At 37.0% G+C, this 15,079-nt stretch overlaps 3 protein-coding genes across 4 annotated transcripts in view; all 3 read right to left on the reverse strand.

Annotated features, from left to right (window-relative positions):
- The window catches only part of LOC134821183 (histone deacetylase 3-like), a 45,636-nt gene extending 41,549 nt beyond the window's left edge, over window positions 1-4,087 (reverse strand). Inside the window, exons 1-3 of the mRNA XM_063831864.1 lie at window positions 3,908-4,087; window positions 3,684-3,782; window positions 1,984-2,071 (exon numbers count right to left, since the gene is read on the reverse strand). Coding sequence (XP_063687934.1) covers window positions 1,984-2,071; window positions 3,684-3,782; window positions 3,908-4,048 — 328 coding nt within the window. The 5' untranslated portion in view covers window positions 4,049-4,087. The remainder of the gene's footprint in view (window positions 1-1,983; window positions 2,072-3,683; window positions 3,783-3,907) is intronic.
- A 2,037-nt stretch (window positions 4,088-6,124) lies between these two features.
- Window positions 6,125-8,619, reverse strand: LOC134821088 (type I phosphatidylinositol 4,5-bisphosphate 4-phosphatase-B-like). 2 transcript variants are annotated; one of them, XM_063831757.1, is made up of 7 exons: window positions 8,423-8,619; window positions 8,025-8,164; window positions 7,736-7,842; window positions 7,439-7,541; window positions 7,169-7,218; window positions 6,746-6,891; window positions 6,125-6,489 (listed from the first exon to the last, which is right to left on the reverse strand). In XM_063831757.1, the coding sequence occupies exons 1-7, from the start codon at window positions 8,616-8,618 to the stop codon at window positions 6,413-6,415; spliced, it is 819 nt and encodes a 272-aa protein (XP_063687827.1). In that variant the 5' UTR covers window position 8,619; the 3' UTR covers window positions 6,125-6,412. The 2 variants fall into 2 exon arrangements, with proteins under 2 accessions (XP_063687827.1, XP_063687826.1); XM_063831756.1 differs by having other exon boundaries at window positions 8,025-8,182.
- Window positions 8,620-8,819: 200 nt separating this feature from the next.
- Window positions 8,820-11,992, reverse strand: LOC134820722 (histone-lysine N-trimethyltransferase SMYD5-like). The gene is made up of 10 exons (XM_063831297.1): window positions 11,920-11,992; window positions 11,604-11,697; window positions 11,313-11,455; window positions 11,095-11,172; window positions 10,893-11,009; window positions 10,419-10,613; window positions 10,162-10,264; window positions 9,879-9,996; window positions 9,364-9,504; window positions 8,820-9,117 (listed from the first exon to the last, which is right to left on the reverse strand). Exons 1-10 carry the CDS (start codon window positions 11,990-11,992, stop codon window positions 9,010-9,012), a joined length of 1,170 nt encoding a protein of 389 aa, XP_063687367.1. The 3' UTR covers window positions 8,820-9,009.
- Window positions 11,993-15,079: the final 3,087 nt, after the last annotated feature.

The raw sequence follows: 15,079 nt of genomic DNA on the forward strand, positions 1-15,079 counted from the left end.
ATATTGGGTAAAATACGGCGAAAAATAAACATTAAAATGTGCACCGACATCCTTCATCCAGGGGGGGGGGGCTGGGAAAAGTTAGTACACATACATTGGGGCTTCTTTCTCAGTGTCCGGTTGAAATAATTCTTTCTAGTATGACTTGTTGTTATCTCTCATTCGAATAATAGTGTGGATCTAGTGCAGATAGCCCAATTAGGGTATCGTAGCATCACATGACTACCAAATCAATTTTGCTAACGAGATAAACAAATTTGTTCGCCATTTCAAATCCGTTTCGCGTCATCTTTTCAGATCATATTCCACATCTAAATAGGGGGGGGGGGGATACTCATGATCCCCCCCCCCCTATATACCTATTAAAAAGAAGTTTATAGCATGTTTGCAAACACGAGTACAAGAAATTTAATGTTGATTCGATGCGGCCTCTAAAAATCAAATTTTCAAATTTTGGCGTGTTGTTCAACGTGTAAGGTAAATTCTCAGTCTCTTGACAAACGATAGAATGTGAAGGTTACTTACTTGAGCTGGTAAAAGTGATTTTCACAGGCATTATCACAGATAAAGTTTAAAATACAGCAGTAATCAGTATAGTATTAAGTTTTTTGTTGATTTCGTGCGCAAAGGCTGGCTGTGAGCAGGCCTCTAAAAGAGGATATGTGCACCATGACGTTATACGTCTAGTTAAACCTGCAGTGTTATGTACTGTCTAGTTGTATGAAAAGAGAGGCGGCATTACGTAATGTATGACATCATACATCACGTAGTGCCGTCTAACTAGGGTCTAAATCTTAAGAAGATAGAGTATTTGAGTTGCATGTTCTGTCATTAACTGTATCTTCAGACTTCATTAATTATTACTCAATACTCAGGTGTCGAAATTTTAAACCTTGGCTTTTCTAATTATTTGATGTATAACGAAATACTCGAATATGTGGAGATACTATACTAGTATATATGTGTAACACTGATGTAAATATCAGAATTGAGCGGTAGGTATTTGATAACACCCAAACAACATTAGCCCGAACATGCTATTTTAAAGAGACCGAAGAGCTATAAATAGTAAGTCTCCAAGATGAAAAGGAGCCACTGCCCAGTTGAGAGACTGAACTTTCGAGATCAATCTTCATTATTCATGCATAGATGCGGAAGAAATTATAAAAACATTCGTTTGTGTGAGTGAGATTTTGTTCGAAAGCAGTGATTTTATATGTTTGCCAAAAGTGAGTGCACATGTGTTGGCCTTGATAGCTCAGTCACTGAGTGCCCTATTGGAATAATTCTTTCTGGTATGACTTACTATCACTACTCATTCGAGGAATTTTAAATCTTATTTTAAATTTTATTGAATTGTGTTTGGCCATTCGAGTTACGTTTGTTCTACAAAAAATGAGAGTTGTCGCTTCTCAGGTGACTGAGATACGAAACATAACGAGTTTATTTATTTCGTGTGATCAGGTGATTGGCTTACCTGATCAAGTGATTACTGATTAGGCGACCCGTTAAATTGTGAAGGTAGCCCAGTTAAGGTGTCATGTCACATAATCACCCAATCAATTTTGTTAACGAGATACACAAAATGCTTGATAACTTCGTAATTTCAAATCCGTTTTGCCTCATTTTTTCAGATCAGATGCAGCAATTAATTATCTACAGTAATCTGTGAAAATCGGCCATCTAGCATGTTCGGGAAGAGAATCCTCGAATGAATAAGTACAGTATGTCCATCTGCAAAGCAACAACTCTCAAATATAAAACACTGCGATGGTATATATCCAACGTATATCATGCACTGCAGTGGCGTAACGAAGGGCCCGCCGACCCCGCTGTACGGGCGCCAAATCGTCGTTTGAATGTGGGACAATTTTGGAAAACTTAACTACGGTACCACCCCCCCCCCCCCCCCCCAGTCCCCACCCCCCTTGTGGTATAAACACTTCATTGCAGATGGCTTTTAAAGCCATCTGAATACCGTACCTGTATAAATCGAACAGAAGTCAAATAGTCCGCTGAAGGCTGGACAATCGTCACCAACGTTGAATTTGTTGCACAGAAATGAGAAGCCCTGCAAGAAAAAATTTGATCATTTTATATTATAAATCTTGTATAATCAATCTTGTATAATCAATCTTGATAATGATAACATATGGTTTCACTTAAGGGGGGGGGGGGGGGGGGGGGGTTCACCCTGATTTTTTTGTGAAACTTGGTTTCGAGATAGCAGTTGACCAACAAACTAGGACCGGTGACCGAACTTTTGAGGGGGTTCTGGACCCCAACCGCCAAACGGTGCCCGCGGGGCAGCCACGCCCATATTTGGTCCAAATTAGGCCCAATTTAGCTAAATACCCTGAACATGCCTAAAAACCAGAATTGGTTTTTTTTTGCACCAAATTTGATCGATTTTGGCCCATAAATTGGTCAAATATCAATATTTTTGAATGAAACTAACTTTATATGGAAGATAAGCTTATACTACACATTCTCTATGATTATCAGCTCAGTATCTATTTGTCAATTTGGCGGCCAAATTCCAAAATTTGCCAGGCATTTTTCAGAATTTGGCCGCCAAATTTTTTTAAAGGCCTAACTCAAAATTCCAATACAAAACTTAAGGTCGAAATTCGATTCTACGTTGATTCTGAAAATTTTATGTAAAAATATTGAAACCCTATTGAGTTCTATTGTTTTGAGCGAAATCAGTTTTGCAAATATTGCGAACTGAGATATGGGCGATTTAAAAAAAAAAAAAAAATCTAGTTAGTTAGATACTGAGCTGTTAATCATAGAGAATGTGTAGTATAGGCTTACCTTCCATCTAAAGTTGGTTTCATGCAAAAATATTGATATTTGACCAATTTATGGGCCAAAATCGACCAAATTTGGTGCGTATGCCCAAATATGGTCATATGGTTTTTGGCTCATAACTCAGTCATTTTTGTCCAATCTTAATGAAAATGCATATACGAGTTCAGGGGACTACTAGCTACAAGTAGAGTACCTCAATTTTGGATTTTAGGCATGTTCAGGGTATTTAGCTAAATTGGGCCTAATTTGGACCAAATATAGGCGTGGCTGCCCCGCGGGCACCGTTTGGCGGTTGGGGTCCGGGACCCCCTCAAAAGTTCGGTCACCGGTCCTAGTTTGTTGTTCAACTGCTATCTCGAAACCAAGTTTCACAAAAAAATCAGGGTATTTAGCTAAATTGGGCCTAATTTGGACCAAATATAGGCGTGGCTGCCCCGCGGGCACCGTTTGGCGGTTGGGGTCCGGGACCCCCTCAAAAGTTCGGTCACCGGTCCTAGTTTGTTGTTCAACTGCTATCTCGAAACCAAGTTTCACAAAAAAATCAGGGTGAACCCCCCCCCCCCCCCCCCCCCCCCCCCCCCCCTTAAGTGAAACCATATGTTATCATTATCAAGATTGATTATACAAGATTGCTTAACTAGCAAATGAACTTAAGAATGTTTCATGCCGGTCAATTTAATGTCGCTGCAGACATTTTGACTGATTAATACGCTTTTGACTTTTGGCAGGTTCAGTTCAGTTCTCATGCTCGGCTCCGACCAATGAACAGGGTGAAATTTGAAGCCGCACATCCAAACCGAACATAGAACCGAACTGAAATAGCACTTAAGTTTAAAAGTGGCACGTGGATGTGAGACTGTGGGCCTTACCTGGATGTTGTGAGGGGAGATACGCTGGAGGAAGTCTACATAGTCTACAGAGTGGAACTTGCACATTTCCTGATCTGTTGCTCTGCAAGGTCTGAACACCTGGAATATATGAATGTATCATCGGTGGTGATAACAACTATTTAAGCATATAAACTTCACATGATGACATCGTGTCCAGCTAAAAAATGTTTAGTACAAAATGAAGCAAATAGTATGGTTCTTACCGACATCTTTCTGTACAATCCATAGCCGATAACCAAATCATGAGTCAGCGCTAGTCTGTGGGGTTTCATAGGGTGGTTGGCACCATAGTGAAAGTTACCGACTTCCGGGTCATAGAAGTAAGAGACCCTCTTCTTTGACATGACTTTATCGTTTCCAACACAACATCATTACTGAGATTAATGACAGGTCATTGTAAAGTTAAACCACGAAAAGAAAGGTTGGACGCGTTTGCGGATTTCTCATGCGCTTTTGCAGAGCTATAATGCGCGCGGTAAGAATTCACGTTTCGTTATGATGTCAAATAGACTTTTAATAAAAACATGTCATTGCGCCAAACGAAAACTAACTCATAGCATTGTGCCCGGATGGCATCAGGTGGACAATAAAAACTTTGAAGTCGGTCAGAGAATTCAATCGACCATTCTTACATTAGTTATGTGAGATAATTATTATGCTAATAAGAAGTTAATAATAATACCACAGGTAACGGAAATATTAATGTTTTCTTTAACGGACAATATGTTATTAGATCTTAAAATTTATTCCGCTTTTATTTTTATTCCCAATCTCGATTCCTTGCTAGCAGTCCGGTTAATTTAGTACCTTTAGTGGGTCTCTTTTAATCATTAGCTCCAATTAAAGAACCTCTCACCCTCTCAGAATTATTTTTATCTTTTTACTACACTTACTAACACGTGTGCATTACAAAGGAGCAATAGTTTGCGGAGGCATTCTAGAACGGTATATTTTAGCTCCTTTTAGAGATATTCCTTATTATGCTCTAAGTTATTAATTTTCCTTGTGTTTGAATCCTGTCACTTTTTAACTGTTTTTAGTCTTTGTTATTTTCGGCCGATTTCTGCACTTTTACACTGGGTCATCATTCATAATTTCTGGGATTGAGACGACTTATATCAGCATTTAAGGAAGAGTTTGCTTGTCTGACTTACTTCATTAGACACTTCTGGTCAAGAACTGAACAAGAACCACATTAAAAAACTGGAACATCTGAATGACTCCGCAACCCAGGAATCAACTACTCAGTTATTATCGCTCAATAATCGGTTTGGTATCGACGTTAAATACTTTATTATTTTTTTTAAAAAGCTGATTTTAGAAACCAGGGAATTAAAGTTACCCTCCTAAGGCTAACATTAAATCGCTGATTTTATTTATATATATCATTTTTGTTGTTCTTTCTTTTCCTTCAAAACATTCCAGTACATTGTGCAGAAAGTTGGAGATGAAGCCGTAGTACGTACATGTAGCATTGCACTGGATCGAACTTGCAGAGTGTGGTTTCCTCCAGTCTGCGCCGCGCGCTTATATAAACATACGCGGCGCAGATCGACTGGAGGAGATTGCACTGTGTAGGCTCCGGTGTAATATAATATGTATGTACTACGGCTTTACAAATTTTGGAAGCATGTAGGGATATAAATCTGATACCAATCGTATATACTAAAAATACTCTAGCACAATTGTAACTGCAGTTTTACAGAACTCTAAATGCTTAATGAACACTCTTGCAGGTACCACCCGTATTCACACTCAGACCTGAGTTTAGTCATTTTCCGATACGAGATTGGGGACGGGTTCTATAAACAAACAAACAAACAAACATATGTTATTAACATATAAAACAAGAATTGCGCCCGTTGTTTCGTTTTGGCGGACGCTAGATTTCCATTTCACATTTACTATAAATTTAAGTATAAGCTCCAATCAGCTCACTTCAATCTTCATGATAATAATATTAATAAATTATGCATCAAATACGGGAAACACTTGAAATTCAAATCAATTGCCGTAGAACTTAACTTGTATCTGTAGTTCAAGAAATTATCAGCAAAGGTAAACTATACTCGTGTACACATCAATACACTCCTTTTTTTTCTTTTTTTTTTGTACGCGTGCCACGTACAAATTGGGCGTATTACCTAATAGTAAGATTATACATTACATGCATCATATACATTAAAACACAGTCGCGCCGCGCATTCATAGATCACAGGCTATCTAAACATCACATCTCCGCAAGCAATCCTCGCTCGCGCCCAACTTTTTCGTTGCATGGTAACGAACGGAAGGAAGGAAGGACACACGACATATTTAAACCCACCTATCTCGTTCTCCAAAATCCATGTTTTTCTGCAAAATCGTCCATTCGTAACCTTTCACTATTGCCTTTTTTCAAAAGGGTGAAAAGGAAAAAATGCATTAAGCAATAAATCAAATCGGTTAATAAATTGTCAATGGGCACTGCACGTTTGGAACATATTTATCTAAATTCTTATATGGCATTAAAAAACATACGTAGAAAATGTATTTAAAAACAAAAAACGGAGTTAGTCACGTGACAAGATGATAAACGGATAACAATAATTTAACTTGAGTGTTATGATTCATAAACATTAAATACATTCCATCTTTACATGATTATTTACACAAATAAATTAAAAACGTTAAACAATTTTATCTCTGTAAGTTATAAACACAATCTATCAACGGTAAGGCTTTGACTTGTATAGCGGGATCAAACGATATATCAAGCAGGGGAATCCAACTCCAAAGGCTAAACCTGAAATTGAACCATATGATAAAAGCTTGCAAGAGACTGTCGTCTGTCAGCGACAAGAATATGAAACCCTTTTTAAATAATTTTTTCCATTTTGCTGATGCTTGATTAACATCTAGATAAATTACTAAAGTATTCCTCTAGCTACAGTAACACATAGTTATCACAAACATTAGGCAGATGTTTTTAATCCAATATGGAGCTTCAATAAATATATATTTTAAAGACTGAGCAAGATTCCAATGCTCCTGTGACTTACCACAAAACATAAGAGGCTCCCAAATCTTTCCAGGAACCAGTTCCAAGATAAGAATTCCAGTAGTAAGAAGAAGTGCAATGATTATAAAGAATCCGAGGTATCTTAGGAGAAGCAGTGAGCGTTCCGTCTTGGTGAAGGACGTGATCCTGAGATATAAGCAATTGCAACACGTTATGCAGGAAGATTCTTTGTTTCCACGAATTTTAAAATCAAATGTTTACTATCCCTTGCACGGATAAAGTTCATATTTTTATAGTATCGTGCACATATCCAATATCCATGTGTCATTCTTAAAAAGTGTTACATTCTTAAAAAGTGAATTTGATATTGTATTTCACTTTACGATAAAGTTATCGGTCGAGGAGTAACTTCACCCAAGATATGCTATTAAATAACTCTTGATAAGTCTTCTGTCTTGCTTACCTTGTATTGCACCTGGAACATCGAAAGTATTGTCTGCTTGTAAGCAATACCTGAAATATGATTCCTTCACTTGATGTTCAACATCTGTAGGCCGGTACTTATATTTAAGACGTTAACTGACGAATGATATAATCTACAGATAACAGAAATTTGAAACTCGTGAAAGTCGGCAAAAGTTATCAACTCTCGTCTTACACTAAAAATAGTCCATCAACCTGATTTTAAAATAAATTCCGAAAAAAAATCTGCAAAGATTAGATATTGTCGTACCCTAATGTTGTAGCTACATTTGGGACAGTTGATGGAAGGTTCCTTGTTCTCCTTGACAAGTTGAGGAGTAGGTAGAGGTGTAACAAGTTGTGTTCTATGATTACTGAGCGAGGAGATGGAATTAGAATGATTTAAATTTGTAGAAATGAGCCATTCCTGGGATTCCTTTTAGAAAGAGTTTTTAAGACGAGTACATTTTTTGTAGGTTTAAAATACTCAACATGAACATGATATTATCCCGTTCCCAACGAGATAAGACAGATGTTAAACAATTCCAAAGAACGAGATATCACGTACCAGCCCTCTCTTGGACAGATAACCGCTCGTGCAGTGTTGTTACACACTAGCAGACAGTTACAAGCACATCTGATGTACTTCTTACCAGGGGGCGGCTCTTTGATTGGCTGATGAGGAGAATGAGGGGTTAAATTAACTGTGAACACAATCCCCGAGCAACTGGATGGCATTGATTTGATAGTGTTTGGATTTCACTCTTCAAGTTGGATGAAAGGCTTAATTAATAGTGATGGTATTTACCCTAAAATTATTATATTTCAGACTCGTTAGTTTTAAAACCAAGACTTACATTTCCCTCCTGACAGCGTGGACACTTGACAACCCTCGCTTTCAGAGACTTGATGGAGATGGTGGTCTGGCATATCTGACAAGAGATGTAGCTCCCGGACAAGTTCTCTGATAAGTTCTCTGACCCGGCGTTCTCTACTTCTGGTGGGTAGTATAGTCCTACAGAGGGGGGTATCAACAGGGGGTATCAACATGGGCCAGGGGCTGGGGTATCAACATGGGGGTATTAACAGGGCTTGGGTTATCAACATGGCTCTATTGTAATGGAAAACGTTTCTTTGAAACCCCATGATAAATACAGATTTTCAATAGAGCCAACTTAGTAATAGAGTCAAACGACAGTAAAAGATATTAAAACAGAGTTAAAATTAACAAAGTTTAAATATAAAGAAGACTCACTATTAGTGGGTTGAGGAAGTGAGTTTCTCTCCAGTGCCACGGAGTTTGTATCCATACTAATCATACTGGGTTCCCTATCCGGCACTTGAATACTGTTCTCAATATCATCGTAGAAAGCTGATATCTTGGGACTGGACCCTGAGCCGGGGTCGTATTGAGCGGTTATCAAGGGTACAACATCTGAGCCATCGTCCATTCTCGCTAGAAAGTAGGGACATTAGTTACAGTCTTCTCCTACTTATATATTAGAACAATCACGGTGGATTCATGGTGAGTGGTGGAGATGAGAATTTTGGGATGTTGGTAAACCTGGGACCTGTTTTCTTGTTTTTCAAACAATATGGGGTAAACTTTATCGGTCCTCTATGGTTTTAATTTTAAGTAAAAGAATAAGGTAAATATAAGAAATAAAATTGAAAGTAAAAGATGCAGTACTAGTAAAGATTAAATAAATTAAGCCATGTACTTCTTAAAAACCGATTTCATACCATTCAAAACAGAAATAATAATAAAATAGCTAAAAATTAGGGATGATGATTTCAAGATCATCTTGTAGCTCAGACAGTTTGAAGAAATATGATCTCAATTTAACATTCCATTCCTTCATCGCTGTCGTATTCTTCTTCATCTGATGTAACATCTGGGTCGTTAATTTGAGCTCTGCACTTCCCACACTCGCACTCAAACAGATAATTCTGGAAGGAGTATAAAACTACAGATAGGTACATTTTAGGGCAGAATCCAAGATACAATTCTGTGAAAATCGAACATACAATTCGATTGAGTTCTGTCAAAATTATTGGATTATGATCATAAAGAAAAACTGACAAAGTTAAGGTATTTTGAGATAAGATCTAGCGGTCTCGCGTGCATCATGTATATAATTGTATAATTAATACTGCTAACGTTTAAGTGCAACTAAAATCTTCTAGATGGCATACCTCGAGTAGGAACTTTCTTCTGGAATGTCTGGAACTCTCAAGTTGACAGCAGCTCAGATAGGAAATACACAGTTCTTCTCCCTCCGGAATATCCCTCAAAGCTTCTACACTCAACTCGTGGTTACTAGAGCTGAATACGATCTGAAGATGGGATTACCATTAATCTACAAGTTCGCATTAATAAGCATCATATCTTTGATGATTACCATTAATCTACAAGTAATGTATTAATAAGCATGACATCTTTAATGATTACCATTAATCTACAAGTAATGTATTAATAAGCATGATATCTTTAATGATATTTACGGCCTTTTTTTCCTAAAAAGGACAGAAATAAACTATCAGAATAAAATCGAATTTTAAAAGTTACAACTTACATTACAGTGATTATTAATTTGTTTAAAGCTCTCAGCAAGTTGTTTACAATCAACAGCAACTTACCTCAAGCCAATATGACGTAATCCTAACTAAACGCTAGCAGTATTAACTAACTCTCTGATCTAAATAATAACCTGAACGTTAGGATCGCAGCTGTGGTTAAGTTTACTCTGCAGAGCATAAAGTCCAGTTCCCTCCACGTCAGTGAATCTACCCACTTCCTCATCTATCTTATCGTACAACACTTCTATCCTGTGGTAATTGTCAATAGCTTCACTTTAACAAAACGCTTTCCGATAAGGAAGTTTTAAAATATGTTATAGACAATTTAGAAAAAATGAATCTACTATGGCTTGCATCTAACATAAAATATCAATAGCATCGTTATTCGTAATCTACGAGAAAGAAATAACCTACCGTCTATCAAGGTTATCCTTGTCGTCTTTTGTTAAGGGCAAATGTTCTAATCGCTTACAATAGTCTGCGAATGATGACGTTCCTATTCCTTGACCATTCATTCCTGAAAACGCCTGAATTAGTTTTCAACTTGAACAAGTTTTAAAAATCAAGGTATTTGCAACTACATAACAACAGCAGAAGAAGATGCGTGATGTCCCTTGTGACCAAAAGTTAGGTATTTATGTTGGGCTACAGAATATAGTATCAATGGTTACCTATCAGAGCTATCAAGGATATGAAATTTTCTCTGAGAAGAAGCTGCTGAACAAGAGAATTGCTCCCAAAAATTTGAAGTAGCCCATCTCGAAGTAGGTCCAACTGTGATATAAATTCTGGTTTAAGAACTTTGTGAGTATTTCCCCTGTTCTCGACTGCTTGATAAAATTCTCCAAAGATTTCTGGTATTTTTCCTGAAAACGGATAAAAGGTTAGGATAATGGGTAACAAGAGAGTGTGTGTCCTAACTCCTAGGGTGTCTTACGATTCATTGTTGGTTGCTACTAAAATAAAAAACAGTCTTAATCGACTTTGACCTTGGTGAATTGAGACTCTTAAATATTAAGTAGACAAGCAAAATTTTAAAATAACACAGAGTCAATTTATCATCGAGATGATATCAGTGATAAACAATGTTTAACTAGGAATAGGAATTCCTAAAATCATCCATCTAGAACTTACAATTATCTAACCTGACGTAATTGAGAGTCCAATAATCTTGATGATCATAACTAAACTTGTTGTTTCTGGGGGATAGTGCATGTTTCTCCACAATTCATCTAACTTAACCAGAGGATGATCTGGCTCACCTGATTGAAAGTCAGCTGTTAGCAGTAAGCAGTTGAAAATCATCAAAATTCTAGCTTTTTATCATCTTGGGGTAAAATTACAAACCATTAGTGCAAACTGGAGTGTGGTATTGAGCCAGAGCTGTCTTCAAGCATGCATCAGAACAGAACATAACCTTGCAACCTGAATGAACATCTCTGTGTTAAGAGAAAACACGACAACAAAAATGATTGACATACATAGCAAAAATCTAGAAAGCCATGGCCTTTGGACATCACAATTTCATAATTTTTATCAATAATCATAAACAAAAGCATACAAACCTGGACAAAAAGCAAACGAGGAAACATCAACAGAAGGCATGTGATCAGCTATTGGTAATGTCAATTCTTTATCCTTAGAGAGTCTTTGTACCATTCCTACAGGAGTCTCAAGAGATTTCAGGCAGTGATGACAGGCTTCATACCTGCCATGGACATAGGCTGTCAGTGTCCCTAATAAGACAAACCAAAAAACCATAAAGTTCAATAATTTTCTTCATCCAAATAACTTCTTGTCTGCAACTGAAATTACTCCAAATACTATTATTATGTTTCCCGTGCTACTAAGCTTACCCATATACAATGCCCCATGAATACTGTCCACCAATAATGGGCTCCTCTCTGAACAACTTGCGTTGGGTAACAATTTTTTGGGTAGCACGTAGACCTGCACTGATGTTTAAGTTACTATGGAGTCAGTACTCAGTATGGTTAGTATACAAATTATCATAATAAATTTGTTAATGTGGTATTAACAAATTGTGTTCTTCAAACTCCTTATTTAATATACAGGTGATTTGTAAGATAATGATATAGCATGTGGCGTCTTGTGTAATGGGCTCCGGCTCCTTCCTACAAATCGCAAAACTGAAAAATCCGGAATCCTTACCTACACCACTCAGCTCAGATACAAAAGGCGCACACGGGGCTCCAGCAAGCGTAATCTTGAGCTGTTCCATCATTCCCTAAGTAAGTATTCAATTTTTAAATAATAGGTTTGAATTAAAAATGGTAACAAAAGTGGCATTTTAAAATGCAAACCTGGGGTTTGCCAGTGGCGTAACTTAGCCTGTTGGCGCCCCCCGCTCAGTGACGAAAAGTGCCCCCCCCCCCCCTAAAATTTTTTGTGTCCCTAAAAAAAAAAAAAGGTTGGGTACTTTTTTTTCTCGCCCCCCCCCCCCCTACAGCTTTTTGCGCCCCCTGAAGCAAAAAAGGGTACCCCAAATATTTTTTCGCGTCCATCGAACGCTAAATTGGACAGGAAAATACATAAATAAGGCGTTTTTTCAGTGAAAGGGCCTAAAATTCAGGAAAATTGCACCCCCCTTTAAATACTTGCAAAAGTGAAAAGAGTGCAAACAGATTTATAACCCATCCCGTGGAGATATATCACCTGGCGTGCCATTCCCTACATGCCCATTTATTTCATTTTTCTCCCTCATCCATGAGCACTGAAAATTATCAAAAAGTGGAAATTTTGTATAACAATTATTTTCATTGATACTTTGATAAACAATTGTGATATTATTAAGTGGATCGAAAAATTTGTCAAAAGATAACGAGTTTGGGACCTGTATTTGTGCTAACTTTGTTACCTAACCTACTTGACTACTGTTCGCTTCTTTTTTAGGGAGCAAAAGTGAAATGATCAATGCAATATAATACAAACGGAGGTTATATATTTAAAAGTAAAGTAATGTCAAGTAAAATTTATGACATCACATCATCACACATGTCTACAAACTATCATCGCACCGTGTGAAAAAATATATAATAAATATTTCCCCACCAACATTAATTAATTATCAAATACAATATTTAAAAACAATTTCATCAAAAACATTATCCTATTTTAAAAACTTCCCAGTGGAATAAAGATTTATAAAACGCTTCTTTGCCACATAAGGATGGAACCAAAGATAATTGTTATGTTTCTCTTTATTACTGACATAACTGGCTCCCTCAATTCTTACTAAAACTTCATTAGAAACATTCCAAAAAAAGCAATCATTTGTAATACTTTTAGAAATCATATCTATCTTATATCCTTCTAATTTAATTTTAAAACCTAAAACTGTCACAGAGTTCTTGACGTCCGGAGGGAGTTTGTTCCAATATGGAATAACTCGCTCCGGGAGAAAAGACTTCTGGATATTCTTGACCTTTGTCACACTTTTACTACATCTATTGGATGAAACCAGATTAAGACCTGATCTGCTTGGTCTGAACAAGTCTGAACCATAATCAGTCATACTATTAATAACCTTAAAAGCTTCAATAAGGTCCCCACGTATTCGCCGCTCTGCCAGCGTTGTCAAATTGAGGATTTCCAGTCTACGGCTGTAAGGAAGAGTACCCACCTCATCAATCAGACGGGTAAACCGCCTCTGGACGCTCTCCAGCTCCAAAACAGTCCCCCAACTTCCATGAGCCGCAGGTGGATTCCACAATTGGACACAATACTCAAGATGAGGTCTTATTAAAGCTTTATATATAGCAATCATAACAACCTTTTCTCTAATAACTAAATTCCTTCATCATACGATTTGCCTTAGCGATACATGCTTTGATCTGTTCGTTCCAAAGCAGGGAGCTATGGGTAATAACCCCCAAATCTTTTTCCTGTGCAGATACTTCAAGTTCTATACCATTTACCTTATAATTTAAATTAGGATTGTTGTTAAAATTAATGTGCACTACTTTGCACTTGGCAGGATTAAATTGTAAAGTAAAGTAAAGTAAAGTAAAAATTATGACATAACATCATCACTAATGTCTACAAAGTATCATCACACTACATGGAAAAATAACTATTTCTCCATCAAATTTAAAGGTAATACTTTATCAAATATTAATCATGACTAAAAACAACATTACAAAATTTAATTTATTCATACTTCCCAGTGGAGTAAAGATTTATAAAACGTTTCTTTGCTACATAAGGATGGAACCACAGATAATCGTTGTGTTTTTCCTTATTACTGATATAACTGGTACCTTCAATTCTTGTTAAAACTTCTTTCGAAACATTCCAAAAATGAAAGTCATTTACTATACATTTAGAAATCATATTCTTTTTGAAACTTTCCAATCCAATTTTAAAACTCAAAACTGTCAAGCAGTTCTTCACCTCCGAAGGGAGTTTGTTCCAATAAGGAACAACCCGCTCTGGAAGAAAAGAACACTGAAGATTCTTGACCTTTGTCACACTCTTACTACATCTATTGGATGAAACCAGATTAAGACCTGATCTGCTTGGTCTGAACAAGTCTGAACCATAATCAGTCAAGCCATTAATAACCTTAAAGAATAAAACAAATATTCAGAATAAAACAAATATTATATTCAAATCTCTTTATTCAACAATATTAAATCATTATAGAACCTAATTTGTGGCTTGATCGTTATGTTAGGGCTATTCTGCTAGCTGATGCTGACAGGCACTGCATGGGGCAGAGACTTAGGACCATTACGCTGGAGGCTTACAATGACCCTTTTTGAACCCCATGGCAGTGCTAGTTTTATTATGGTACAAATTGTAAATCGAAGTTATGAAAACGATCAAGTCACTCCTGTTTTACACTATCAACAGCTACTTAAAGCAACCTAGATTGTACAACTCACTTTGAAGATTAAACTGTTAAGTGATGAGTGATTGGGCTCATTAAACATTTTAGTAGCGGAGACATGCGGATCAGCTTCTTGAGGTTCTAATAGTTCATTCAGACAAGAAGTTTTATTTTTTCAAATTTAGTCGTTCAAGCTGCCTGAGTTCAGAAAGTTTGCCAAAGGGGCCCAGGTATTCTTGTCACCTTTACCCTGAGACGAGAGAATGACTTTTTTACCTTTGATTTGAATACACCATGAGTGATTTCAAGGTCGTTCAGTGCCAACATCTGACGGAATGAATTCCAAAGGCAACTAGATTTGTAAACGAAACTGTTCGAGGGCATGGTTGTTATAAGAAGAGTTTCTTTGCCGGGTCTTTTAGACAAACAGAAAAGTTCAAATAGTGCAATTGGTGTTCGATATTTAAAGACTTTAAAAAG

This window comes from Bolinopsis microptera, chromosome 9 (assembly GCF_026151205.1).
Source record: "Bolinopsis microptera isolate Bmic1 chromosome 9, MBARI_Bmic_1.0, whole genome shotgun sequence".
In the NCBI taxonomy this organism is placed as follows: domain Eukaryota; kingdom Metazoa; phylum Ctenophora; class Tentaculata; order Lobata; family Bolinopsidae; genus Bolinopsis; species Bolinopsis microptera.